Source organism: Phaeodactylum tricornutum, chromosome 19, assembly GCF_000150955.2.
Source record: "Phaeodactylum tricornutum CCAP 1055/1 chromosome 19, whole genome shotgun sequence".
Lineage (NCBI taxonomy): Eukaryota > Bacillariophyta > Bacillariophyceae > Surirellales > Neidiaceae > Phaeodactylum > Phaeodactylum tricornutum.
In genome coordinates this window covers 235,800-261,133 of record NC_011687.1, presented here as the reverse complement: position 1 = coordinate 261,133, position 25,334 = coordinate 235,800, and the positions used below count along the sequence as shown (strand labels likewise).

The 25,334-nt window shown below is 49.0% G+C and overlaps 11 protein-coding genes across 11 annotated transcripts; 4 read left to right on the top strand and 7 right to left on the bottom strand.

Annotated features, from left to right (window-relative positions):
* Window positions 1-64: 64 nt before the first annotated feature.
* Window positions 65-990, bottom strand: PHATRDRAFT_39347 (predicted protein; the record flags this gene model as incomplete). Its single annotated transcript, XM_002183295.1, has 2 exons — window positions 65-364; window positions 481-990. The coding sequence occupies 2 exons, from the start codon at window positions 988-990 to the stop codon at window positions 65-67; spliced, it is 810 nt and encodes a 269-aa protein (XP_002183331.1).
* Window positions 991-1,602: 612 nt separating this feature from the next.
* On the top strand, window positions 1,603-3,246 carry PHATRDRAFT_48794 (predicted protein; the record flags this gene model as incomplete). Its single annotated transcript, XM_002183415.1, has 1 exon — window positions 1,603-3,246. Exon 1 carries the CDS (start codon window positions 1,672-1,674, stop codon window positions 3,244-3,246), a length of 1,575 nt encoding a protein of 524 aa, XP_002183451.1. The 5' UTR covers window positions 1,603-1,671.
* Window positions 3,247-3,371: 125 nt separating this feature from the next.
* Window positions 3,372-4,198, bottom strand: PHATRDRAFT_48793 (predicted protein; the record flags this gene model as incomplete). The annotated part of the gene is made up of 1 exon (XM_002183294.1): window positions 3,372-4,198. One exon carries the CDS (start codon window positions 4,196-4,198, stop codon window positions 3,377-3,379), a length of 822 nt encoding a protein of 273 aa, XP_002183330.1. The 3' UTR covers window positions 3,372-3,376.
* A 297-nt stretch (window positions 4,199-4,495) lies between these two features.
* Window positions 4,496-5,743, top strand: PHATRDRAFT_48792 (predicted protein; the record flags this gene model as incomplete). Its single annotated transcript, XM_002183414.1, has 2 exons — window positions 4,496-5,183; window positions 5,224-5,743. The coding sequence occupies exons 1-2, from the start codon at window positions 4,903-4,905 to the stop codon at window positions 5,741-5,743; spliced, it is 801 nt and encodes a 266-aa protein (XP_002183450.1). The 5' UTR covers window positions 4,496-4,902.
* An 832-nt stretch (window positions 5,744-6,575) lies between these two features.
* PHATRDRAFT_48791 (predicted protein) lies at window positions 6,576-8,075 on the bottom strand. Its single transcript, XM_002183293.1, has one exon. The coding sequence runs from the start codon at window positions 8,034-8,036 to the stop codon at window positions 6,678-6,680; it is 1,359 nt and encodes a 452-aa protein (XP_002183329.1). The 5' UTR covers window positions 8,037-8,075; the 3' UTR covers window positions 6,576-6,677.
* A 135-nt stretch (window positions 8,076-8,210) lies between these two features.
* On the bottom strand, window positions 8,211-9,395 carry PHATRDRAFT_48790 (predicted protein). The gene has a single exon (XM_002183292.1). The coding sequence runs from the start codon at window positions 9,368-9,370 to the stop codon at window positions 8,300-8,302; it is 1,071 nt and encodes a 356-aa protein (XP_002183328.1). The 5' UTR covers window positions 9,371-9,395; the 3' UTR covers window positions 8,211-8,299.
* A 2,765-nt stretch (window positions 9,396-12,160) lies between these two features.
* On the bottom strand, window positions 12,161-15,849 carry PHATRDRAFT_39341 (predicted protein; the record flags this gene model as incomplete). The annotated part of the gene is made up of 4 exons (XM_002183291.1): window positions 12,161-12,226; window positions 12,301-12,875; window positions 12,933-14,391; window positions 14,446-15,849. The coding sequence occupies 4 exons, from the start codon at window positions 15,847-15,849 to the stop codon at window positions 12,161-12,163; spliced, it is 3,504 nt and encodes a 1,167-aa protein (XP_002183327.1).
* Window positions 15,850-16,966: 1,117 nt separating this feature from the next.
* Window positions 16,967-18,775, bottom strand: PHATRDRAFT_48789 (predicted protein; the record flags this gene model as incomplete). Its single annotated transcript, XM_002183290.1, has 1 exon — window positions 16,967-18,775. The coding sequence occupies one exon, from the start codon at window positions 18,773-18,775 to the stop codon at window positions 16,967-16,969; it is 1,809 nt and encodes a 602-aa protein (XP_002183326.1).
* Window positions 18,776-19,281: 506 nt separating this feature from the next.
* PHATRDRAFT_48788 (predicted protein) lies at window positions 19,282-20,662 on the top strand (the record flags this gene model as incomplete). The annotated part of the gene is made up of 1 exon (XM_002183413.1): window positions 19,282-20,662. The coding sequence occupies exon 1, from the start codon at window positions 19,388-19,390 to the stop codon at window positions 20,660-20,662; it is 1,275 nt and encodes a 424-aa protein (XP_002183449.1). The 5' UTR covers window positions 19,282-19,387.
* Window positions 20,663-20,850: 188 nt separating this feature from the next.
* Window positions 20,851-21,842, bottom strand: PHATRDRAFT_48787 (predicted protein; the record flags this gene model as incomplete). Its single annotated transcript, XM_002183289.1, has 1 exon — window positions 20,851-21,842. The coding sequence occupies one exon, from the start codon at window positions 21,840-21,842 to the stop codon at window positions 21,099-21,101; it is 744 nt and encodes a 247-aa protein (XP_002183325.1). The 3' UTR covers window positions 20,851-21,098.
* Window positions 21,843-22,395: 553 nt separating this feature from the next.
* PHATRDRAFT_48786 (predicted protein) lies at window positions 22,396-25,275 on the top strand (the record flags this gene model as incomplete). The annotated part of the gene is made up of 1 exon (XM_002183412.1): window positions 22,396-25,275. The coding sequence occupies one exon, from the start codon at window positions 22,396-22,398 to the stop codon at window positions 25,273-25,275; it is 2,880 nt and encodes a 959-aa protein (XP_002183448.1).
* Between the last annotated feature and the right edge of the window lie 59 nt (window positions 25,276-25,334).

The following is a 25,334-nucleotide window of genomic DNA, read 5'->3' as shown; positions in this document are numbered from 1 at the left end:
GTGTGGCAACTGAATGCGGTATTTCTAATTGTTATGGTTACAGAAAAGCGTCATCAAACCCATTCTAGCTTGGTTGATATCCATGGTGGTCCAGAGTGATGAAATTTTCTCTCCGGGAATCGTTAATATTCGATGTGAGAGGCGTGCTCGTCTCAACTCTGGATCCTACACCCATCATACTCAAGGCGTTTCCCGTTTCGTCGTCTATTGTATCACCGTTACCAAAATAGAGGAATAGCACGATGGCAAAAATGGTGTATAGCACGGCCAGAAATATGCACGTTACGGCCATGATGGTAGCTATGCGTTCTATTTCGTACGGCACCATGTCTCTGCGATCGTCGCCGTTGCGACCGTCCTCAACCTACAGTTCCAACAGTGGCAGCACACAAAAGGCACATCGGATCAGTCCCAAAAACACGACGTTGACAGGAACCGAAGCCACATGGCTAAGCGACCACCCGCCATCCTACTACTTACTCTAACTTCACCAAAGACCACCGCGCATACGATAAGTAGATTCACAAAGAGAATGACGGCCCCGCCAAACAATCCGAGTCGCAACCTCGACCCCTTGGACGAGAAGCAGGGGGCGATGTAGACACCTCGCAGCGACATAAATCCTACTACGGCGGTTGACCCGTACATAGTCAACGCAACGGCCATGACCATGATGTAGACTGCACAGAGGGTCAAACTTGTGGACGACAAGGCCGCCAACCACATGTACTGTGCGAGAGCTTGTTCCCGATCGGCCGAACCGCGATCGCCGCCACCGGCATCGTCGTCGTTCTGTTGGTAGTTTTGCTTGGATTCCCCTTGCTCTTGGTAATTGCGTTCGATGCCTAGGTAAGAAGTGTGTACTTGGATAATTGCACCGATGGCCAGGATAAAGGCCAGGTACGTGCAGATGGTTGTGATGGTCCAGATAAAGGCCACTAAAGAGCGTTTGCCCGTCAGAAATGTACCACATAGAGACGGAAGTGACATGATGTACGATAGAGAAAGAAGGGGACTCGAGGCGAGACAAACGAAGAATCGACGGCGTCCCTGACAGTGAGTGAATGCGGGCCCCGACTCCAAGCGTTTTTCGCTCGCCAACAACGCTTATCGCCGCCTACCCAAGGTTGCAGTCGGTCCGGTTCGCTCAGGATAGACGCTTTCACATCGACGTCAAGTAACGAGCACTAACAGATTTCGCGCATCCGTCACAACAAAGTATTCTTGGTATGCCGAATTACTCGTTCCAACGAGGCGAGGCGAGGTCAGGCTTTTGAAACTGTTCCCATAGGTATTGTGTGTCATTGACAGTCACGACATTTAGGACGCTGGCGATGGAGGTTACCAAGATCAAAAACCGGCAGCTCCCGATACGATATGCTGTGTCGTAGCCACAACGCTGCGCGTCGGCCGAGCTGGTAAAGCATAAAAATTAACAAATCCCATTACCGGTACAACAAACAGTCCATTTGGTAGGGTAGGGTCACACACAGTAACCGGTTGATATCCAAACCCACAGTCACTTTACCTTAACGGTCAAAAGCATGATCCACCGGTCCCTGACTGCAAAGCAAAATCAGTGTGTGGCTGCGTGCGATGTTGAGTGATCGAATCTAATTGGAACCAACGACTGGCAATCAAAGTTGTCTTTCATCTACTTACAATAGTTTCATGACGGAGAATGGTCACACAATAGATGAGGTCTCGCCTTTGTTGGGGAATCGACCACAGGAATATAGTACAGGTAATCAGCAGCAGTTCCCCGAGACAGGGAATGGAGAAATGGCCGAACGATCCGACGTCGATTCTCGCCGCCACTTCCTTCGCAAACTTTCCAACCACTGGATTCCGAGCCCATGGGATGTGACGTCTGTTGTTTCCGAGCCCATCCTGAAAAGCCCAGGCCATCCTACTACACGAACAGCAAAGTCGCATCACAAGTCTTACAGCCGCCAAGCTCGTTCTTTAAAACGCCGTGTGTTTTTGTGCTTGACCGAACCCGACACGTCCATCGCCAGCGCCGTATTTTTCTTCGTACTCGTCATCAGCATCACGTTAATGAATGTTGTCATGATGATGCAAACCATGCAAGCTTTCCAGTTCACGCCAACGGACTGTCGAACGTGTGGAGGTCCGGTAACGTACCTATTCGACGACGACAATTTCATCGCCATGCCCGACACCGGAGCGGTGGTGGAATGTGTCTGTCCCCCGACGCCACTGGGTTGGACCGTGACTGTCCTCAATGCAATGGTCTACTTTTTCACGTTGGAATGGACGCTGCGGGTGTTGACGTTCGAGCCGCCCCTGAATGAAAAAGCCCCGCACGGTTGGGGCTTTGTCTTGCAGTGGTTAGGACACCTCACTTCCACCAGCACTATGATGGATGCCCTGGCTATCTTTCCGTACTATATGGAACTGACTTTTGAAACGAACGGCCTCATGAGTTTGCGCCTATTGCGTCTCTTCCGGGTCTTTCAATTGGTCCGTCTGGGTCAATACAACTCGACGTTTACGTCTCTGATTAACGTTTTGTCGCAAAGCTTGCTCTACCTTAAGCTACTGTTGGGAGTGCTGCTCTTTGGGGCCGCGTTTTTTGGTAGTATGCTGTACTGGCTGGAAAAGGGCGACTGGGAGTACTTCGAAGGGGCACAGTCTTACCAATTTGTTCGCTACGACCGCAATCACGAGCCAGAAGTGTCGCCGTTTACAAGCATCCCGGAAACGTTTTGGTGGTTCCTTGTCACAGCCACATCGGTGGGCTACGGTGACACCGTACCGACCACAACAGCCGGAAAGTGGGTCGGCGTATTCGCCATGCTGACGAGTGTCCTAGTCATTGCCTTTCCCGTATCAGTGTTCTCCGAACTCTGGCAAAAGGAATTGCGAAAAACTGGGGCTCTCCAGGCGCTCGAAGAAGATGACGATGATGACGACGAAGAAGATTTGGATCCGATGACGCTTGCCAGCTCGAGAGCAAACACATTTTCGGATAGCGACATTAAGCTGTCGGTCATTCCCGAAACGTATCCTCCTCCAGAGTACCGCCGACAGCCCCAAGGTAGTTTGGAATCAATGGATAACGAAAGCTCATCTTCGTTATTTTGTGACAACGGCGATTATGTTCGTATCCACAAGGACGATTTGGCCGATTTGCTCTCCCATGTTCAAAGTATTCGGGAAAGTCAGCGCCAAATTCGCACTTTGATGCGCAAATATAGTCCGAAGACGGCAACCAGGCGATAGGCTCTACGCAGTTGAATATAACACACCGATAGATTTGTGTTGCTGTTAAGGTTATAATTTACACTGCACAATCTCAATACGAGATTACAAGTCCCCGACTACACGTCCTGGGTCTGCCGCACATTCACAGTCAATCGCGTTTACTATTAAAAGAATTTACCAGCAGCGGTTCATGCAGACCCTCAGATATTCCGCAGTTGACGCTGGATTTGTGGTCACGAGCATTCCTGATATCGCGACGACTGGGAGCGGCCGGATGGGAACGCGGTTGGGGAGCCAAACTTTCGTACCGAAAAAATACTAGATTCCCGAACGCCAAGCCAAACACGGCCGAGAATACGAGCTCGATGGAATAGCTCATGGCGAGAAACATGACAAGGTAACCCAAAAGCGCTTGGACGGCGTATATTGCAGTTAATAGTCCGTGGCGGGTCCATCGAGGTTGGGACGTGTTCCGTTGAACAGTAGAACGTACCGCCGAGAGTCCTTCCAGAAAGACTGCCAGTAAAAAGGAGAAAACGCAAGCGCCTTTGAAACTGTCGGCATCTTTCAGCGTCCAAGACTGGACAAAATACATAAGGCAATCGTTCTCTGGGCGATTCAAAGTGACACGAAAGCCGTCCATAAACATGGACATGGGCATCATACCGGAACAAAACTTATCTTTGTCGTGCGCATGTCCACCATCTGTTTGATCCGGCATGTCCTGGTGGTGATCATGGTTCGGAACATTGTGCACTTCATCCTCAGTAGTCAAGGTAAATGGATGTTCTATTGTCCGAGTAGTCACAGTCCGCTTGGACTTTATCCCCCATTCTTTGGTGTCTCCCAATTGATTCGTGCGGGAGACGGCATCGTGTGCTGCTGCGTTCTGGTACGGTGATAGCGAATGTATTTTACCGATCGAGATTCCAATACAAGTCAACGTTACGGCGAGAAACACATACCGCATCTCTATGCTTCCGAAATTACCGCAAGTTGCTTTTGAGGAATGAATAGGTCGACTTTCTCCAGTCGTAGACTGTCCTGTCCCTGTGGTTGATCGATGTCTCACGAGCAATGTATCTACATTTTCAAGACTTTTGTTTCACTGTCGAATTTCAAGGTCAAGAAAGGTGTCCGTAAAACTTGGACAGGCTTGACCAATCAAAATGCCTTATGAGAAACCAGAAGCCAAATTCACAGTCAACAGAAAAAATAACATATTGCATTGCAAATCTTCATTTTCGCCAGATTCCTTTGGGTTACATTAACACTTACATTACTGTTGGTAATTGTGCGTTCTCCTCAAGGCCGGATTTGAACTTCGTCCAACATCCTTACTGCAGAGTCTAATAATCGGCTCGGCTCCATAAAAATATTCCACGTTTTCGCCCGACTACATATCCAACACATTGCAATCGTGAGGCAATAAGGGCACGAAATGCTGTCGAGATTCAACATGGAATAACGAGGATACCAAGATCCAGATCCGGACATTCCTGTAGAATACTGACATGCATTGTATATAAAGGTCTATGATTGGACGAGAAACACGTTCGCGAGGAAGCCGAATTCTTCTAGGTAACTGGGAAAGAGAAAGGGATCTTTGCCAAATGTTTATAAAATGGAAAGTTTACTGTTGATGTAAACTGAGCGACTTTGCTAACCATCGCCATGTACGGAAATACGAGCTTGATCATCATCCTTTCCTCGGAGCATGGTCGTTTGAGACGCGAGCAGCGCGACATTGATAAGCGCGATCTCAAATACGGGCAAAAAGCTAAGGCTTGGGGTCAACGCTACCGTATCGAATATGACGGGATCGTCTATATCGTCGATAAAAGTTTGCGCCATGAGATCACAAGCTTTCCAGCCCTGCTTGTCATGGCCAATCCGGATCTCTCTCAAAGGCTAGCACCCACAAATGCGCTCAAGATTCTTCGAATCAAACCTGAGTAGGTTGTATCTCACACTTGTTCTGGTAGTAGACAACAGCGGATCCATGAACACACACAATATCTGCCTACACCGCGATCGTCAGACGGCAGCCTACTCAACGGTAGCGCTCGAGTTCATCACTGAGCAGATCTTCAATGACACAGCTAATAACAGCGACGTATTTTCCTTGATCGGTGATGCCATCAAAAGTCTCACAACCACCTTGACCGACACTCGATCATCTATTTATGCGCACAAGAACAATCGGCTCACGAAGAGATGTCTGGAAAGGAAGGCAAGTCTTGTGATGAAGCAATGGTGGTATTACGAAATATTAAGTCACCTGACTTTCGATCCTAGGTCCAAAAAATGGGTTGCCTACGACGGGCCACCTCCCGGAAGTATACACGTTGAGTGGCCCCAAGAGTTCTATTCCCGTCGTCAGAAGCCACCACGGTTTCTTGCTATTCATGCTGAGCTTGTTGGGCAGAATGCAGAGAGATTCGCTTTCAAGGCACGTATGGCAGATAGGGCAGAAGATGAGGAGAGCTTTGTTCTTGGAGCCGTGGTTGCTTAGGAAACATTGAGCGTTGAGAGATGCGAGGAGCATGTTGACTTTCACCGATGTTTTATAGAGACTCAGATCCTCGCAGCCCATTTAGCTGGCAATTTTTTCAAGAGGCTCAGAGGCCTTCCGGACTTTAACGTTCAAACAAATCCCTGTTTTTCTTTCCTCGAATGTTCAGTCCTTGTTCTCGACGACTTTGAGTGGGAAGGCATGGTCGAAAAATTGCTAGACACTCGCAAGTATAGGTGGACAAAATGGAACGACAATGCCGGGGCAGTTAATGGGGTTGCTTGCTCCTTTGGACGTCGACTATCGGCTGGCTTTAATCGAAGGTACACTTCAAGATGCCAACGTTGCTGGAACCATAATTGAAGAAGGATCGGAAGACGAAGAGTTATCGGAGACAGTTGACTTTTCTATTGAGAAAAACTAACACGATACGAGTAACAAGGTACCCCTCGATGGCGAGACTCTCCCATCCGACTATCTACAGGCGTTTACTCATTTTACTTATCGATTCACCAATCGAAAAGTTATGGTTTGTGATCTCCAGGGAATTTGCAGAGACGATGTCTCCCCTACAATATTCGAGCTTACCGATCCGGTGGTTCACTACGCTTCTAAGAAAACCATGGTGTACGGACGCGCGGACAAAGGCTCGAAAGGGATGGATCTACTTTTCAAAACGCATCGGTGCTCCAACGTTTGCAGGTTGATGGAGCTTAGCAAGAACAATAGGAATTGGAGAAAACAGTGGCACGAAGGAGACTGGCTTAAGAAAGCAACAACACGCTCTCCTGTCCATAGATAGTTAATCCTTTATGATTTGTAAGCATTTACTGAAGTAACTATAAGAATCCTGAAATTTAACAGCACTACCTTACATTACCAATCCTTTCTACATAGTACTTTCTCTAGCTCGATTATCGCAATGGCAAGGGCATTACCACACCCCCCTGTCCCCTTCGCGTTCCAAGTAGGCTGACCCACCGGCACCATCGTATTCCCCCGTCTCTACAGGGAAAAAGAGCTCGCCCGATCCTTCTCCGGCATAATCTGGATGATGCGTTGCTGTCAGACTTTGGTAGACAGTTTCCTTAAACGCTTGCAGCTCCAGCTCAATATCGTCCAGATATTCCTCGGATTTTGATGAATCGAGTGATTGAAGCACAAAAGCAAGCTTTTCCACTTTAAGATAACCTGTCAATACCGACATCCGGTATCCCTTATCGCAGAGACGATGCAAATAAGCAACGTCTTCTCGAACGTCAGGACATACATGAACAAAGCGTGGCAATTGTCGGTCAGAAGAAATGTACGGAGATGACGGCTCGAGGCGATTGGCAACGGTTCGCGCAAGCTCCTTGGCCTCTGGATACGTAAAGGCGACATCAGAAGTAACGATCGTGTAATACTCTTTCATTTTGGTGCCGGTAAAAGGTCGTGGACGTCGGACGCTCCATTCCAATGTATCAATTGTCACCTTGGAAGCCTTTACGCCCGAGTCTTTGACATTTCGAAATGCCAAATTAAGTCGCTCTTCATCTCTGTCCGTCAAAGTCATACATTCCAGTTTGTCAGGCAGTAAGCCGTGGTGACCATCAAACTCGCTTGGAACGGTCAAAATCTCGTCAGTCTCCTCCTTCTTGGTTCCGAGCGAACCGTCTCTTTTCCGAGTTACGTAGCCAGCTCCGATCGCCCCCAGCAAAGACGCCAACCCCATGTCGCATGCAACTTCCAGCACCTGCCCCTGACACAGTGAAGGGGTCGACGCAAGGTAAAGGGCCGTTGCAATGGTGCCTTCCATTTCCGCGTCTTTTCCGGCGCCGCGATGCGTTGGTAAAGAATCGTGCACGTCTAGTGTAAAAAAGTCATCTCCAATTTCACCATCTTCCACGTCTCCATCTCGGAGGATAAGTGTACGTGGTCCGACTGGACGAATGTAATCTTCGCCTTTGGAAGGATCGGGTTCGAATCGAACGCGCTCCTCCACAACAATGGAGTCGTGAATTTCGACGTCTGAGCCTGGACTGAAACGGTAAAAGACACGTTGGTAAAGCGTCTTACCACTTAAATCAGAAATGGGTCTGGTAGAGTCCGCGCCCATGGGAGAAGGTTCGTTCTCATCCTGGCTCTGAGCAAATCGCACACGATTACGACCTCTGAATGCGTCGGTTGAATGAACACTCACAGGATTTAATCCTGTAGCTAGTCGCTGCAGTTGCACCCAGGCACTCACATTACAACTACATAACACAATCGGCAGAAGCAACGGCAGCGCAAAATGTGTTGACCCTTTCATCGTCTGTCTTTGTAGAACTTATGTGAAGGTTGAATAAGATTTGGCACTAGTGGTGTCGGAAAAGGAAATCAGAGGAGTGTAGAAAAGATCGCGTTCTCAATGCGAATAGGTATGCTTGATTTTCTGTACAAAAAGGCGCACGTACTTTCACGACTCAGGGGCATTTTTCACAGTCAGTCAGTTCTGGTTGGTGCCTTAGCATTATTATTAGTATCATCCTGCACATAGAGTTTCCCTGCATCCCTGGCTGACTAAGACTACCACTATCGGCAAACTCCCATATGCCTAGCCAGCCCAGGCTTGGGTTGCCAGTCGACCAATTTCCACCCAGCCTTTGCAACTTCACGTTCGGCCAAGTCACGGTCGCCGCTGGGTATATCTCGAAGCAAATCCGCGAAGCAGAAAGAAGAATCAGGCGCGTAGACATTGCGACAGGTTTTCATAAGTTCAATCGGGATGCCTTCATCCAGGTAAATGAAAACCGCTTCCGAGACAAATATCGTATGCCATGATTCGTCATCCGTTTTTTGAGTGTTGAGAATTTCCTGCAGCGTGGCTTTCACACTGGCCACATCATTCAAATCTATAGCGCGACTGTGTGGCACCTTCACGTTGGCTCTTCTCTCTTGTAGTCGTTCCACCATGCGCTTTTTGGAGGCCAAGACGGACGCAATGTCGAGTTCCCAGGCGTCTTGAACGACGTCCGTTGTCAAGAGACGTGTGTACCGCGAATCGTAACCAGAACCCAAGGCGATTATGCGCACCTTCGTATTGGTCGACAGATGTCCAATTTCTTGTTGAATAGCTTGGTTGAGATAGGCAGTCCGGATTTCAATATTCGCGTGGTGAAGGCGAGGAAAGAGTCTCGTCGGAATATACTTCAAGATCCATCTTGTGGAAGATGGCAGAAAATCATATGTCCATCCAGCGTCAAATGTAGGAGAGTTCACATCTAGTGCAGCAATTGCCTTGTTCCACATCACCTTGAGAGACTGGTCGGCGTCTTTAGGTTTGGCCCGGTCGCGCAGGTGCAGGAGGGGTAGGAGACGTCCATGTGTGCGCCAGACAAACTTCCACACCAGATTCGGTACTCGGGTAAATCTTTGAACTCCAAAAAGGGATGCCACTTCGTCACCCGTCGGTATAGTTGAATTGTTCACCGTACCGTACTTTTCATCAAATCCACGACTCACAGCAGTCGGACGATTTAAACGACCCTTGCGCAACGCCGACATGGTCCAGCCACTCACCGATCCGGAAATGAAGATCAAGAGCGCAACGACGACACCCAAACGCCTAGGCCTGGAAGATGAAGAAGTAGAAGTCACCATCATTTGACGCCATTCAGCTGAATCGCGTCATTAAACATTCGAAAAATATGAAGAACGGATGGAAGGAGTCAACGCAGACGCATTCGCGAGCGCATCATTTTGGAAAAAACTACGAAATCAGGGTTTGTTCATTCGAGGGCTCGAGTCCGAGGGGACAGTAAGGGAACGGCTTGTTCTCTTGAACCTCGGGTTTCTTAGTCGGAAGTTAGACGGGACGTCTGTACACCTTCCTGTCGGTAATTAGCAAACTTTGACTGCTTGTCTGTTTCCTTTCAATTTACCTTATCAATGAGGAAGCTCCTAAGTTGCTGTGATCAATAGCGACTTAAACTTTCCTTTGTCTCTTTACAACGGAGTGTAAAAGACCTTGGTTTAGCAACAATTGTAGTTGGACAATAGTGGTATTTCGTAGAGAACGAGCAAATACAAATTGTGTATTTCCAATATTATAAAGTGTTTTACTTTTATTAAAACTATAGAGAGGCTTTTGGATCCAACTTAGAATGCCTGACTGTCTAGCATGTTTTGTGTAGTGCTAGTACAACTCAAAAGACTGCATTCTCCAAATGCCTGATGAACGGACTTTGGACGCCATTGTCAAATAATAGACGCCATCGTCGAATGATAGAAACTAGTCGTCGAAATGATAAAACGACAAAAGTATCATTAGAGAAATCGACCCAGTCGACTCTCCCTCTCATTTGTTGGATCAAGGAGTTCAAGTGATGCAAAAGAATGTAAAATGTATAGGTGGCAATAGGACCAACGAGAAATCTTCGGGCTACCAGCCTTGGATCGAAAGTCGCAGGGCCTCAAATTGATCAGGCGAGGGCGACTTTGTGAAAGTGTCGGCAAGTTGCTTGTCCGTATTGACACGAACAATACGGATCTCACCGGAGGCCACATGGTGGCGGAAGAAATTGACAAGCTGAGATAGGGATTGATCAGATCCCTTGGCTGCAGCTTGTTGAATAGATCAACAAAGGGGAGATCACAATCAAAAAGGTAATTTCTAGTAATCTGAGAGCCTCACAGGAGGCACTCATTATCATAAATTCCTATCCTAAATCCATGCATCATCACAATGGACACCACAGTGTCCTCATCATCACACTATATGACATCACACATGACGTCATCACAAATAGTCCATCCACCTATCAACGAAACCCTAACCACAGTAAGTCAAGACTCAAAATGGATTCTTGTCAGAAATAGAGCTTGACCGCAAAATGCTTGGACCGGGGAGTGATCCGAGGCATGTTAGCAAGGCCAAGGGTGCCGTTGTTGTCCTCGAAGACAGTCGAGTACATGACAGCATCAAATTCAGGCTTGAACCCCATTGAATAAGCCATTTCCTTCACAATTTCCCGGATCGGGAGCAACTCACGCATGCTGTGACAGAGCGCATTGGTTTTGGCTTCCATAGTGCTAAGAGCAATGGTAGTCTGTAGCTTAGAACCCCAGAGTAACGGAACACCTCCAGTCATAATGATAAACCCGGTACGGGATTTAGCACAGGAAGCGTCAGTAGGCTCCTCACTGCCCCACAAGCCGGCAAAATCCGCATCACAGTAGCAATCGATTTTGAGATTCCCGGTAGGGCGCATGACCATGCCTTTATCGCGAGTTGCGGAAAGGTAACGAATGATGGTCTTAACTGCCGTTGCATGAGATTTGCGAGGAGCGTGGCTGAACCGAGCACACTGGTGAACAGCAAAAGCAACATCGGGACGGGAGTTGTTCGAGAGATAGAGCAACATTCCAACAACGGAGCGATAGTTCCAAGTTTCGTCCATAGGTTCGCCATCAAGGTCCTTTACCAGAGGTTTCTGGGTAGCAGGAGTGCGATTGCCACGGCAGTCAGTCATGCCGGTGGCGGCAATGATGCGATCAATGAGGCCAGTCTGAGTCAAGGTAAAGCTCTTATCATTTCGATTGCGATCAACACTGATGCCAAGGAAGGTGGCCAATTCGCCCTCTTCCGTAAGAGTAAATTCCGACTTGAGGCTGGTGAGGACGGTCTGAATAGCAGCCGAATCCTTCGATGCGCAAATCACGTCGTCCACATAGACAACCAAGGTCACAGTGGCCGAGTAAAAGAGACAGGGATCGAGGCGGCTCTGAGAAAAGCCACGCTTCAACAAATGAGCTTTCAAGTGCTCAAACCAGAGACGAGGGGCTTGCGAAATGCCGTACAGGCTCTTATTCAAGCGGAGACAAGTCTCAGGACCACCTCCGGAGCGAAAACCTCTAGGAGTGTGGATATAGATTGGCTGGTCCAACTTTGCTTGAACAAAAGCATTGCTGAAATCAATACAACATGTCTCGAGTTTGAACATCAAGGTGAACACCATTAACAGACGAACGGTGCTCCACATGACAACCGGAGCGAAAGTATCCGGCACAGCGTCCTAGAGGTCGCCGCGAACGCAGTAACGCGCCTTAAGATGAGTCACATACCCTTCAGGATGGCGTTTGCATTTGAAAGCCCAGGTACCGGGGAGGATACGCTCGGCTTTATCCAACGCTTCCTGTTTGGGAACTTTGGTCCAGGTACCCTCGCGCTCCAAAGAGGTAATCTCAACACCCATTGCGGTACGGAAGCCGTCACAATCGGCATCACGCATGGCTTCATCGAAAGTCAAGGTATCGGGATCGGAACGAGAGGCTACAAAAGCGGAGAAGTAGCTGGCAGCATCAGATCGATCAGGAATAAGGCCGAGGTTGTCCTCCAGGATGAGGGCGGCCGTGCTGAACTCTGGATGGAATGTAGAAGGATACCAAGACACATCAGTCTGGGCCAGGTGCCATTCCAGATTGGCAAAGCATTTGCTCGGCTTTCCCAGAGTAGAACGACTCGAGCGACGGACAATAGGAGGAGCAGGGGGCTGCTCCCTCTGCTGAGGCGACGGAGGCTCCGAAGCAGGAACCAAGGGGACAGCCAAAGGAGCGGGGTCCGGCTCCCTCTGAGCCAGTGGAGCAACAACGTCGGGACTGAAACGAACACGCGGAACAGTCGGCAGAGGAGCGCTGAGGGGCTCTGGTGGCTGAGAAGTGGGCACTCCGGCCAGAGAGGGGCCGGATGGTACAGGTTCAAGCGGTGGAGCGGCATTGGCTCCGGACAAGGCTTCGTCCTGGGCATCGCGAACAATGAGCTCACAAGCTGCAGAGGCCGTACGCTCGGCAAACTCGTCATGCCATTGCTCTTCCAATGGAGGAGGAGAACCATCATCGGCGTCAAACGGGTACTGGAAACGGCTCTTGCTGAACAAATTGGTCCATGGAGACTGTTCAAAATCAGGAATCCGGTCCGGATCCGAAAAAACCGTCAAAAACCAGTCATCAAAAACACAATGAAACTGCGGGCTAATGGCCCCCAAGACAAGATTGACAACAAGGGGAATGGTTGTGGAATGTTTCGGAGAGAAACCCACAAAAACAGCACGTCTCGAGCAAGGCTTCCATCTAGGCAGCTTCTTCCTGTCCTGAAGCGTCGGATCGAGCACTTATGTTGGAGACCCCCAGACATGGAGATCATTACACTTGTGCATGGGCCACTTACTCCCAGTAAAGACATCAATAGGAGCCAGACCAGCGGAGACGGTGGGGAGGTGGTTGTGCAGGTATATGGCATAGTCAACAGCCATGGGCCAGAGAGACGGATCAGCAACTTCAGGCCAACAAATAGCAGCATGCAACATCATGGTGCGGGCCATTGCCATGATGGTCTGAATGTTGCGCTCAGCCACACCATTGTGGTGATGAGCGCCAACACCGGCAAAACGCTGGACTTGGCGGAAAATGCGGAGCTCAACAGTGAATTCAGCATTGGTAAAGGCCGTTGAATTGTCAGACAAGTAGGACTGTGGCGTCACGCCACGGTCCCGGGTCATGGTTTCAAAGCGGTGCTTAGCCTGCAAGGTCTCATGGGAAGTGAGAGAAACTTGATGCTCAACATGAACCAGGCTAGAAGCATGGTCAACAAACAAACAGCCGCCCGAAAACATCCGATCATCGGTTGTCTTCCCCTTGGAAGAGGAGAGCCGGCCTTTAGCAGAGCAAATGAAATGGTCAACAGAGACCTGTTGTCCAGGAGATAGATGCTCCTTTTTGATGGAGCCATCATGTGCCGGGACAATGGTCTGGGCCTTACCAGGAGAGGGACAACGTTTAGCCTTGCCGAATTGGCAGGATGCGCACTTTGGAAGGTCACAATTGGCAGCCAAACGGTGGAGAGCACGGACTTTGGCACTCTGGGACAAAGCGCCCGTCCGGTGAAGACGGCAAATGGACTCAAAGTGCAAGTGCCCAAGGCGATAATGCCAACAAAGCAACTCCTTTTGGGCCAAACTCAAATTCTGATTTTGGGCATTGGTCACACACAAATTGAGTTCTGCCACAAGGGAAGGAGAGCCAGAGGGCAACCAGGCCATGCACAACGGCAAGTTATTGGAGGTCTGGAAGGGAACACGGACAGTGTTGTCTCCGGCACCAACCAAAGACATACCATCACAATCAACAACAAATTTGCCAGGGTCACTGGGTAGGAGATGCTGCTGCTGCTGGATGTACGACTGCGGACACAAGAGACGCTGCCCAGCCAATGGGACAAGATAGGCATCCAAACACAGCAGACAAGGCATCCCGTCCTGAGACAATACCAACCATTCAACAGTGCCCACACCCACAATGTTAAGGCCTTTGGCCAAGCCTTTCAAAACCAGCGGCGTTGGTGGAGGACGGACCTCAGAAACAAAGTCTCCGGCTTCATGGGAGATTGAGAGCGAAGCACCAGTGTCCCAAATGACTGGGAAACTGTCCGGTTTGGCATCCACACTGGTACCGGCATAGACAGCAACACCGGCCACAGCTGGAGAGCGGCACAATGCGGTAACTGAGAGGCACTGCTGTTCTCCCGGCGGAATGGGCTCATCAAACAAAGTGAGGAGTGCATAGGCCGTCAGAGATGACAGAGCAATACTTGGCGGCAAACGGAAAGAAAGATCGGGGTCCCCCCGACCCTCCAGTCACCAGAAGCGACCGTCACTGGGAAGGACACCATCAGGAGAGGAGACTTCAGCCATGAGGCCCAAAGGGGCCGGTGAATCAAATTTTCCCCGGCGACCGGCTCCAGTGGTATGCGAGGCCATAACGTGAGTGAGGTTCCAGCGGCCGTCTTTATTGTTGCAAGTAGCGCACCAATGGTATGTTTTACTGTTGACCACCTTAGTCTGAGTGGCTCCAGCAGCAGGGGCTTCAACACGCCATCCGGTTTCCTTTGCCTTAGGCTTCTTGCTGTCGGACGGAGTCTTGTCTCCCTCTGAGGCCGGCTGCTTACAATCGCGAGAGAAGTGGCCAGTTTGGCCGCACTTAAAACATTTGAATACTTTCTTTTCAGCATTCAAAGTCTTGTTGACATGCAATTGGACCAGCGCATTGAGCTGGACCTCCAACATCCCAGCCAAGAAAGCAGTTGGGGCACCTTGGGTCTCCTTTTGATTGCTTGCTGGCGGCCAGTCCTTGTTGTCAAGAAGAGACTTGTAAGTGTCCTCAACAAGGGTTAGAAATTGGGTATAGTGGTACCCTTTCTTTACCATCACCGCAGTTGCCAAAGTCCGGTCAAGATAAGAGATCTCTGTCAAGGTACGGTCCATTGCCATCTTGATTGGTAAGAACATTGACTGGAAAGCTTTGACCGTAACAAGACACAACTGGCGGACAATCACAAGCATTAAAGGCCATTCCCACTGGCGGGCATGCCAGAGCTCGTTGCAAATGAGGCGGACCTTACCAGAGTACGTGTGTACATTCTGTCCAGGCTCGGACAACGGGCTGAGGGCACAAAGGGCATCCTTCTGGCGGTTGTAATGCTCAATAGAGCCGTCCACCACCAGTTTCATAACTCTCATCCACAAGACGGCCGCTGTGTCCGTCGGGAGCATCCGAAGCCTCAATTCTTCACTAAGCTCAGCACTGATTGAGTTGAGGATGCGGTTGGAGCTTGCCTTGTTGTTGTAACAACTGTAGGCGTCCCACTTGCTGCAAACATCTTCTTCGACTTCAAGAACATGGGTCAAGGTCACCTGCTCATGGTGTTCCATGACATTTACCATATCGGTCGGGTCCGCAATACTAGGGCGGTACATGACTGAGTTGAGGCCGCCCTCGCGGAAATGCTTGACCTGGTCAGCAATCCAGGTGGTTTGTAGGTAGGACGTATCCGACTTTGAGAACAACTTTGTTGGGGCCTGCGTAAGAAAGTTCCAGTTCTTACATTTGTCGCTGACTCCGTTGGGGCAAATTACGTTAGGCGTTTCCCATTTGGTAGGTTCAGCAAGATTGGTCCACGTTGCGTTGGGCTTCCCGCCAGTGTAGGCAACCATTTCACGGGCCGATTGGCAAGTAAGACCACCCAAGGTTGGCTTTGGAGGCAAGTAAATGGACTCTGCCATCATAGCTTTGGGGGGGTTTCCAGACATTGTCGCGGGTTGTGCAACAGGAGTGTTGGGCTTGCCCGGCGTTGTATCTGAGACAATGTCGGGTAAGACTTCGGGTCCAGAAAGTAAAAGTACTGGGGTCGTGACAGGCAAAGTGGACTCAGCACTTTTGTCGCTATCACTCATTCAACTTGCGAAGGAATCACGCAAGGGTTTAGCGTATTTGGGCTCAATAACTAGTCCGAGGGGACAGTAAGGGAACGGTTTGTTCTCTTGAACCTCGGGTTTCTTAGTCGGAAGTTAGACAGGACGTCTGTACACCTTCCTGTCGGTAATTAGCAAACTTTGACTGCTTGTCTGTTTCCTTTCAATTTACCTTATCAATGAGGAAGCTCCTAAGTTGCTGTGATCAATAGCGACTTAAACTTTCCTTTGTCTCTTTACAACGGAGTGTAAAAGACCTTGGTTTAGCAACAATTGTAGTTGGACAATAGTGGTATTTCGTAGAGAACAAGCAAATACAAATTGTGTATTTCCAATATTATAAAGTGTTTTACTTTTATTAAAACTATAGAGAGGCTTTTGGATCCAACTTAGAATGCCTGACTGTCTAGCATGTTTTGCGTAGTGCTAGTACAACTCAAAAGACTGCATTCTCCAAATGCCTGATGAACGGACTTTGGACGCCATTGTCAAATAATAGACGCCATCGTCGAATGATAGAAACTAGTCGTCGAAATGATAAAACGACAAAAGTATAATTAGAGAAATCGACCCAGTCGACTGCTCGAGGTGCCGCCAAACCACATTCTACTACCTAACTGTAACTGTAATTTTAACAGACGATTATACGCTACAATATTTTTGCTAGACAGTATATTCGTAATCCTATAGCGAGGCATGGAATCGGATTCTTATAGATATGTAATTGTCAGCGGTACCTATAGAGATCCGATTTACGGTTAGCGTCTGCTGCCTTGTGCGACGATAAAGTATAGTAGGCAATCATCCAACCATTCAATAGACAGGAACTCAATAACTTACGTGTACGATGGTTCGTTGTCTCATCTCTAATCTAGAGGCACGGTCAAAACTATGCGGTTGTTGAGAAATCGAAACACATACACATAATAGTCGAACTTCTAATGTAAACGAATCTCTAACTTTTTTTAGCAAGCAGGTAGAGCTTTAGCATCATGGCCATTTTCTCAGTTTGCTCCTCTTGACGGCGTGTCTGCTCATCGACAGTAAACCGCCTGATGTCGGCTTTATTGTAGAAGAGCTCAGACTTTGATTGAGCCTCATACCGAGGAATCTCGGCTACTTTGTCATCGTCAGAGAATGATACTGAGCGTTTCATACCTCGACAAGTAGACAGAAATGATAGAGACTCAATATCAAGCGACTGAGATCGCCTAGGTAAACGTTTTCTCTCTCTAGCCTTGGATCGGATGGGATATGGATTTTTATAAATTTCCGACGTTGACGATGATGATTCACTTGAATTCGACGAAGAATCACTTGTACAAGCAAGGCCGTTTGTTTTGTGCAAAATTGAGTTTTCAGCAACAGTTCTAAGGTTGGACAGGGCAGCCTTCAGTGTATTGGAGAAATGACTTTCGGCATCGCGATTCTTATCAGCTTTTTCTTGGCCGTTGGCTTTCAATGGTGCAGTCCTAGTAGACAAATTCTGTACATTGTAATTCATTTTCTGCAGTTTCACGTCTTGCTGTGATGAGCTGACGTCTACCCGGGCACTTTCCTTGTTTTTCTCATTGTTAATACTCGTAATAGACTGTCGGGAGCGCCAAACGGATCCTGATCGAATTTCTTCGTCGCTGGCGGTACTGTCGCTTTCGTTGGAGCTACTGCTGCTGTCGTTGCAGTCGTTTTGGGTAACAATTTGGGCAGAAATGGAATTCGATACCCTCGATCCTACTTTTTCAACATCGTTTGATATTTTGTGGGCAGGATACTTAGTGCGCTCTCGGCGTTCATCTTCGGAACTCTTATCGCTGTCGTCGAGAACCTTCGCTCGATACTTTACCTGAGAAGCAAGCTTCTTTTTTCGATTCAGAGAATCGTATTTTGGTAAATTTTTGGTAGCAGCAATCTTCGTTGGCATGATGTCGATGCTACATAGCTGTGGCTCCCGTCGCACAAGTCTTTGGGCCATAATCGGCGGTTTTTTCTTTTGAGCCGAATCTTCGCTGGAAGAGCTGTCGCTGTCACTATCAAGAAAAGTTCTTCCTTTTGGAAGTGGCTTTGCGCGTTGTTCTTCGCTGGAAGAGCTATCGCTGTCACTATCAAGAAAATTCCTTCCTTTTGGAAGTGGCTTTAAGTGTTGTGCAATAAGAGCAGGCCTGGACGAGGAGGCACTTGCAAACTTGTTTGATGCGTGACCCTGTTTTGGAATGCAGTCGCCTTCACCGCTCGATTTGCTGTCCCCTGTACTATCGCTTTCGCTACCGTCCAGAGTCCTCAATTGCTTTTTGTCGACGTCTATAATGCCGCTTTCATCGCGCGCACCATCCTTGTTTGGTTGACGCGTGGTACACCTTATATTCATTTTGACATGGCTTGCAGTCAGCTCGCTGGTAGAGTCGGAGCTGGAGCTGCTATCGCTACCACTGTCTCCGACGAAGTGGTCCCCGACTCGCATTTTGACTAGGTTGCTATCAAAGTGTTTCCATTCGAAATCGTCGGAGTCTTCACTTATGTAGCTTTCATCCTCGTTGTCCCCTTTCTCGGGGAACGGTGATTTTTGTTCAAGCGGCTCCCATCTGAGAGTTCCTTTAAATGTTTTCCCGTTGAAATTTCCGTAAGTCTCGCGGAGCTCAGTCTGAAACAGATTTGCGGATCTTTCGAACTTGCTTCGACGGAGGAAGAACAACACAGCTACGGCCATGTTAAGCTCGTAGGCATCCTTGCTCGCTTCTCTGGTAGCATGCGATGGAGTGACGACCATGGTGATTCCTGAGTCATCATACGACAGACATATGATGCCGAAATGTTTGCTTCTAGGCTTTCAAAACGAAAGGTCATTCCAAAAATGACTATAATTCGTAATATCCTTGATGATAATTCAGAACTACCCATCCGATTTCTCCTATGGTATCCTCCTATAACAAAACGAGATCTATTTAGACTCGCAACAGTTATTTCGCAGCCACTTTCAGAATACTTATCAGTTTTGCTCGTCAAATACACGGCGAATCTGTCCGCCGCTTTGCGTTTGTCAAAATTAACGTGCCATGGAATTGAACCACGGAGCGCTATCCCCAAATCACGTCGTTTGACCTCGTCACATTTAAGGTATATCAAGCATATTCACTTATATCTTGACATGCGTTGACTCGATTCGATGGAGTTATTGGTGATCCCACTATAGTTATCTAAGCTTCGATATGAATGACCGAGGAAACCACACCAGCAGCCATTCAGTTTCTGGGAACGTCACAACCACGAGGACGCCAAGAATGGAACATCATGCGATATCCTTCTCCTGAATTTTTGGTTTTTAGTAGTCGGTTGATGGTTAGTTCCTGTAGCCATCGTATTGACATCGCCATTTGCAGCGATGACATTCACCTGCAGGATGGATCCGAAGTCGGTGAGGCGATACGTTCCAGAGCAAGTTTCCCTATCGGATGACGCCCCAGGATGGCTTGGAGATGATACACATTGTGTTAAGGGCCCTATTTGCTGGAAATGCAAGGGACAGAAGCTTCTGAGGTCTCACGAAATCTGTACAGTGTGTCAAGGACAAGGTCGCGTCTCACCCAAGAGAGCGGATGTTGAAGGTGCACGACTAGACGGAAAGATTACCCGCGGACGGAAATCTTCCACCTCTTGGGAACCTATTGGACCCACACCGTATGCCTTGACGGCTGAACTGCAAAATGAATGGACACAGATGATAAGAACGGTTTCGCGGGTGAAAATCGATGTCAGCATAGATATGACGGAGCAGGCAGAAGCGGGCGAGAATCTACCATTGTGGATTCCGAAGCCTGGAGAAGAGCTTTGTAATTTGGTTGGATCTTGGCGAATTTTGCAGCGAGTAGGCTCGCACCGATGGACCACCGATGATCTCTGTACGGCCTACTACGCTCTTCAAACCGCTATAGATTCCGGTCTCAACAGGAAACAAGAAGCACTTCGGTATCTCGATTTAGGCACAGGTAATGGAAGTGTTCTACAAATGACGTACTGGGCTCTGTGTACCAATAGCATTCAAATATCGGAAGCAGTAGGGGTTGAAGCGCGATCCGAAGCTGTTGCCCTGGGACGACGGAGTCTTTCGTTCAACATCGACTCTCGCACTCAAAACGTACGCATTCATCATGGCGACTTTCGCTCAGTGGAACTTGGGCAATTGCCCTTTGACCTCATTACAGGCACGCCGCCCTATTTTCGAGTTGATTTTGAAATCGCAAGCCACGAGAATTCCGAAGAGGTATCAGCTATCATAAACCAAGGGGGGATGCCAACGTCGAAACAGTCAGCCCCTGCACGGTGTGAGTTTCGAGGCGGCATTGAAGCATACTGCGAAGCTGCGTCGAAATTTTTGACACCCACTAAAGGGCGATTTGTCGTATGCGAAAACTGGCTCAACGACAAGCGGGTCGCAGAAGGTGCGAAAGCAGCGAGCTTGTCCATCATCAAACGTCTTGATGTAATTGGACGGACAGGCAAAGATACTTTGTTCAGCGTTTACGTGATGGCAAAGGAAGACCGCCTTGTCACCAATTCAATAGAGATCGAGCGATTGGAAGTTCGTGGGTATGATGGTGACTGGACTTCTACTTACAAAAGAAGAATATTGAATTCGATGAATATTCCGTACCTGTAACAGGAAATTTTGTCGGGTGAATCTATCTCCAAGAAGAAATGGTGTAGCTAGATTTTACAAGTTGCAACCTGGCATAAGATGATGAGGGCGTGACTCATAAATATTTGCCCTCACTTAAATGTTGCTAGCCAAGCAGTTTAGACCGTTTTCCACATTGCAAAATTCATAAAGAGCCGTGTGCGATTCTGAGCAATCTGTTGGTGACAGCTGACATCCTATTCCCCTGACTGGATATATGTGGACCACTAGCTTGATACAATTGCACGGCATTTTCAGTTGCTAAGATAGGTACATTTTTCCAAGGAAAAAAAGAAGCTTTTCAATTGCCAAACCCAACTCGGTCGGGGCCGAGGTTTATTTTTCCCGCACTTTCACGGAGAGAAACTAAAGCCTGCATAAAGTAGCAGTTTTACTGCAAGCACCAAACTGGTGCCTTCTACAGATCGTCGTACAAGTCAACTTCTTCTTCCGATTTTGCAACTGCTGTCGTCTCCACCGTAACCTCGCTTGGTTCCAGGTCCATCGGAGTGTGCGTTTCCTCGTCCGTGTTGGGTTGAAACTCGTGCTCGTCGAGAACCAAACCTTCCGTCAAGGATTGTTTCAAGTCCAACAGCGATTGCAAAAAGTTTTGAAATTGAGCTTGCCGGATGCGTACGTGCGAAGTGGCTGTTTGCGACTTTTCTTGGGTCGCTTCGAGCTGTAGCAGAAGTTCATCCAGTTGTGCTTGGAGTGCTCTAGGACCTACCGGGTGTTTCGTGTTGACGATCTTGGCCAAGGCTTCGTATTCGTTGCGACAGGCTTTGGTCAACGCCGCTTGTTGCATTGTCTGTCGCAATTCGTTTACCCGGACGCGTTCGTCCGCAATGGCAGCCTGTAAGGGCTCTTGTTCTTGTCGGGCTTGCTCCAGTTCCGCTCGTTGGCGTTGTGCGGTCCAGTACAGTTTCGTTAGTTCAATATCCACGAGTTGTAATTCACGTTGCATCTCCTGTACGGCATTGTCTGATCCATCCACCGTATTCCGTAGCATCATCGCTTTCCCGACACAGCGTGTCAAAGAGCCCCGGGCACCTCCTTGGTTGCCGAGACCGGCGGCGAGTCTCTCCCGCAAAATCTCGTTTGAGTACACGTCAATGTCCGGAGCAGCTATTGCTACTGCGGGAGTTTCCTTGGCAGTCGTCATGGTTTTGCAGTTACTCTTTACTCTCTGCGATGTGTGGCAAGCCAGCGATGCATGCCAGTAGTAGATGCCAAACTTTCGACTTGCTCCATGGTGGTCGGTTCGGTAGACCTCAAAATTCACTGTCAGAAACAAAATTTACGTCTGTCACTCTCACCTGCACCACATTGTAACCTGGATATTCTTTTGTGACGTGGCAGCGTTTTCACCGAAGCCCACGTCTGGCGTTGGCCCCTTTACTGTATACGTGCGCGTGTGTGTTTGGTAACCAAACCCAGCAAACACCAGGGTTCCATCTGTCGGTTGCTTCGATTCCGTATTCGCTGACAGTGAGGAGGCTGGCAACGACATCACACACTGCTTCTGTTCTTCTGCCGAGCGGGACTCTTTCGTTCGCTGTCCGTCCCGTCGGCAGGCACGATACCTTTCATTCATCGCCACAGCGTTCGGACCTTGCCAGGTGAGAGAGAACTTTTTCTCCATTAGACGTGTTGTATATATATTCGTCAAGGCTTCTGTTACCATAGAAGATATCGTACACAGGGACTGCAGTGTCATGCAGGAAGTACCACCAAGTTCAGCTCAGCATGAAACGCTTTCCGAGGAGGACTTTCCGCTCACCTCCGATCGCCGACGGCCCCGAGAAAAGACTTCGGTATCGAATTGTGTAATGCCACGGTTTGCTTCTTGCTCTACGATAGTTTTTGTGTCCCTTTTCTTGTTCATAAGTGGCAGTTCATGCTATGCTTTATCGTTGACTTCATCGGCGTCCCTTTCGTCTTCTCGACTGTCATCGAAGGCGCTTTCTTCGCAATTGCTGGCGCCGATGGATGTTTCTCCGCCGTGGATGGAAGCGGCTCCCGTAGTTTGGAAACATCAGTTGGCTACCCTTCACATGAAGGTTTCCGGACGAATGCCGGTAACCCACATGTTCCTCCCTACACAGAAGCTATCGGCAGTGGCCTTGTCGCGCTCGGACTGCGCCGGCACACGGCACTACCGTTCGTCGGAAGAATTGAAAGACGAACACCTGCAACTCTGCCGTCGTGGACCACGGGGGACTCTCGGGTTTGAGGTCTGCGAAAGCACCGCACTCGAGGCATCCCGTTCCAGCGTCGATTCGCATCAATGGAATGTTCCCCAAACCTGGAACGCGCTGACACCGAGTGGACGAGGCAATCGTATTTGGGGCAGCGACAGTGCCACTTGGAGTGGTGCTGTTGCGGACTCGGCCGCCGCACCGCCTCTTTCCAGTACGACGCTTTGGTTACCGTGGATACCCACTCGTCAACAGATTGAAGATCTAAAAGTTGTGGAACTGAAACAAGTGTGTGCCGAACGAGGATTGCTGCGCACAGGGAACAAAGCAATCCTGCAAACTCGCCTTCTGGATTGGACTCGTGAACAAATTACTCGCAATGTACAAATGTCGAGCTCGGGTCTCAGTTTTTTGGATACCAGCGAGCCAGTTCTCGAGGAGGAGGGAAGAGAGATGCGCCCATCCGATCAACCGACCATGCAGGCGAATTCGCTGGCAGAATGGGCACGTACCGTAGATTTAGAGCCGCTTTTACAACGGAGAGAAACTATCCATCGCGAAAAATTGGAAGGGAAACCTATTTTAAAGCCGTCACGCCAGACCCAGACCGTTAACATGCCGCGTCAAGAATACCTTTCCGTGCTAACACGAGTCTTTGAAAAGCCGTCGTCGCCGTACTCGAATCGAGAAGTAAAGCAGATGTACGCAGCCTCCAAGCAAGCCGATCAAGTTGGCGACCGAGATCTTGCGAAACGGTTACTGCAAGAACTCGTTGTCGCAACTCCACACGATGCGCGGTTGTACCGCCGTTTGGCACGAATGTACAAGGAAGAGGGCAACGTTTCAGCGGCACGCGCAATACTCCAACAAGGCATTCGCGACCATCACGCAAAAAATGGCTATTTGTGGCACGGATTGGGAAGTATGGCAACCTCAGATGCGGACGCCAAACACTACTGGCAGAAGGCGATTGAAGTGGATCCGGCCCTGCCACATCCGTATCACTCGCTGGGGACTCTTGAACATAAGGAAGGTCGGATCGCCAATGCGATGAAAACCTTGCAAAAGGGTGTTGCCTACTGCCCCACCTCTCATCGTCTACACCACGCCTTGGGTGAATTATATCGCGACGCGAAAATGCTCGACATGGCGGCAAAATCATATCATCGAGCGATCCAGCATGGACCGCCTGTAAGCCACGGTTTTGCATTCACTGGCCTCGCATACGTGGCGTACGAACGAGACGATATACATGGTGCTCGAAGATGGCTGCGAAAGGCAATTGTACTCAACAAAGGCCGGCATGTGAACAGTTGGGTTGCCTTGGCACAGATGGAAGAAAGCATTGGTGATATAGACTCTGCACGCGCGACTTGCGTGGCTGGTCTAGCTCAGTATGAACGGGGCTTATTACAACGCAGCAATCGTGGTCGACCATGGAAACCGACAACGGAGCGAGCCTTCCTGGAGGATCCGGTGGCTCTAAAGGACGAGTTTTTGCGGCAGGTACCCGTGTACAGATCTGGCGATCGCTTTTTTAATTTGTACCGCAACTGGGCACGGCTGGAAGAACGATACGGAAATCGGGACTCGGTGAAGGAAGTTTACAGGCGAGCGACTGTCGCCTTTCCGAACGAGTACAGATTATTACTAGACTGGGCGCAATATATGGTGAAAGAACAGCGGGACGAGACGGCTAGGCAACTCTTCGCGAAAGCTAGCACGAAAGCTGCTTCGAAACATGCAGATCCTCATCGAGTGTACGCTGAGTTCGAAATGTCACGAGGTAGGTATCTGGATGCCCGTGAGATTCTTTATCGTGGTGCCATGGTATTGTCCAAAACGACCGATAGTGGCGGCAGCGCTGGAAATCGATACGGACTTGCGGAACTTTTTCATACCTGGGCTGTGTGCGAATGGCATTTAAACGAACTATCTCGTTCCGAAAGTCTGTTTGACCATGCGCTGCGTATGACCAATGCCGGTGAGGACGGTTCGAAACTGCGATCACTTATCTTATATTCGATGGCTCGGCTGCAATATTATCGAGGCGAGCACTTGCTAGCACAGCATTGTATTGGTTTATGTCTCAAGGAAAACCTAATGCCCGGAGGAAATTCCAAGATCTGGGATCTTTGGTCTGATGTCGCTACTCAAATGGGCAATCCTTCACTTTCACAAAGATGCCAGGAGCAATCAGAGGCATCGAAGTCGAATGAAAACGCCAACGGGACAACCGAGCTTTCGGGACTGTTAGAGCACCCTTCAGGTTTGACGCGAATGAAGGGACCGGACATGGAGCAGCTAATGAGACGAGATCCTTGGCATCGAAAGATCTTTGGGACACCACTGCGGCCTACTGCCTCTCTAGGGGTCAATTTGCCGGAGGTTCTATGATCTCGACGATTTGAGAAATTAGGCAATAGGTTTTTAGCTGTGTCTTTTGTTGTTATTGT